Source organism: Halyomorpha halys, unplaced genomic scaffold (genome assembly GCF_000696795.3).
Source record: "Halyomorpha halys isolate HHAL.00 unplaced genomic scaffold, Hhal_1.1 Scaffold172.1, whole genome shotgun sequence".
Classification (NCBI taxonomy): Eukaryota; Metazoa; Arthropoda; class Insecta; order Hemiptera; family Pentatomidae; genus Halyomorpha; species Halyomorpha halys.
Window position 1 is genome coordinate 1,009,385 of NW_027113242.1, and position 1,112 is coordinate 1,010,496.

General features: G+C 33.5%; 1 protein-coding gene and 1 long non-coding RNA gene across 3 annotated transcripts in view; one reads left to right on the forward strand and one right to left on the reverse strand.

The window, feature by feature from the left end:
• Positions 1-1,112, forward strand: part of LOC136796614 (uncharacterized) — a 557,216-nt gene that overhangs the window by 338,232 nt on the left and 217,872 nt on the right. The window lies entirely within an intron of this gene.
• Positions 1-1,112, reverse strand: part of LOC106679018 (modular serine protease) — a 25,361-nt gene that overhangs the window by 15,289 nt on the left and 8,960 nt on the right. For both annotated transcript variants that reach the window (XM_067050821.1, XM_067050820.1), the window contains exon 5: positions 384-551. In XM_067050821.1, coding sequence (XP_066906922.1) covers positions 384-551 — 168 coding nt within the window. The remainder of the gene's footprint in view (positions 1-383; positions 552-1,112) is intronic.

A 1,112-nucleotide genomic window follows, 5' to 3' on the forward strand; every position in this document is an offset into this window, starting at 1 on the left:
CAACATATTTACTTATTGTATTATTTTGTACAGTTGTAAATTACATTAAATAAATAAATAAAAAAAAATATGATGTATTATAAACATAATGAGACATTTGTTTAGTTGGTGGAATGGACACTTACTCTATTTATAAACAAGAGGAGAATCCTGAGGGTGGAGGAATCCACGTTAGTATGTAGAAACCTTAGTCGATGTATTTAAGAGACATGGTTGAATGAAAAGTATATTCATTATGAAATATTCTGTGGTTAAAAGAGATTTTCTCTGACTCTTTGACTGTCAGTTAAATTATATTTAAGCATAGCTAAACATCATTGTCGACGTTTGAAGTAAGGTTAAACAAAAATGGTACATTTATAATGGTGTACATAAATACTTACCGTGCCTACTTCAGCTTCATGTGGTTCGTACAGATTTTTCCAGTCGATGCAGACTGGCATCGCTATGTTGCTGAATTTAATCGTGTCGTTGAGTACTAGAAGTGCAATATCGTCCTGGTTCATGTTATGTATACCTCTGTAAAAGGGGGGGACTTTCTTGCTGATAACCTGAAAGATAGATCTATTATAATGACTCAAAATATATAAACAAGAGTAATAATCTTTCTGCAATAAAAGTCCGTGTTATATGTTAATTGCAGAGGAGCTCCAAGCGGATTTTCTGTTTTGTTACTTTATAAACTTTACGAGAAAATAAAATATCTAACAGCTTCGTCCCACCATCTTTTTCTCCTTCTCATTTGTTCCTAGTTCCCACTCCTAGTTTTTATATTACATTATTATTATTTTTATTAATAACTTTATTAGAGTTTAAAAACGTCCAAAACAAATACGACACAAACCAAACAAGAACTACGAGTTTCAACTATCAACACTGCTGCCAATTAACCCGGCCAAAAAATACCTCCTTAGCACTTGAGAATACCCGTTTTAGCCGACAAATATTCGCCACTTTACCCGCTCTGGATCGTCATGACTGTCCTGTCTCATAAGTTCTGGCGTGGTAGTTGATACTTAACAGTGAACAATCGTACAGCTTTTGTTATTTAGATAAAAGTCGGAGTCACTATCATGATGTTACTGTTTGAATTTACTGTCATGTTGAGTTCT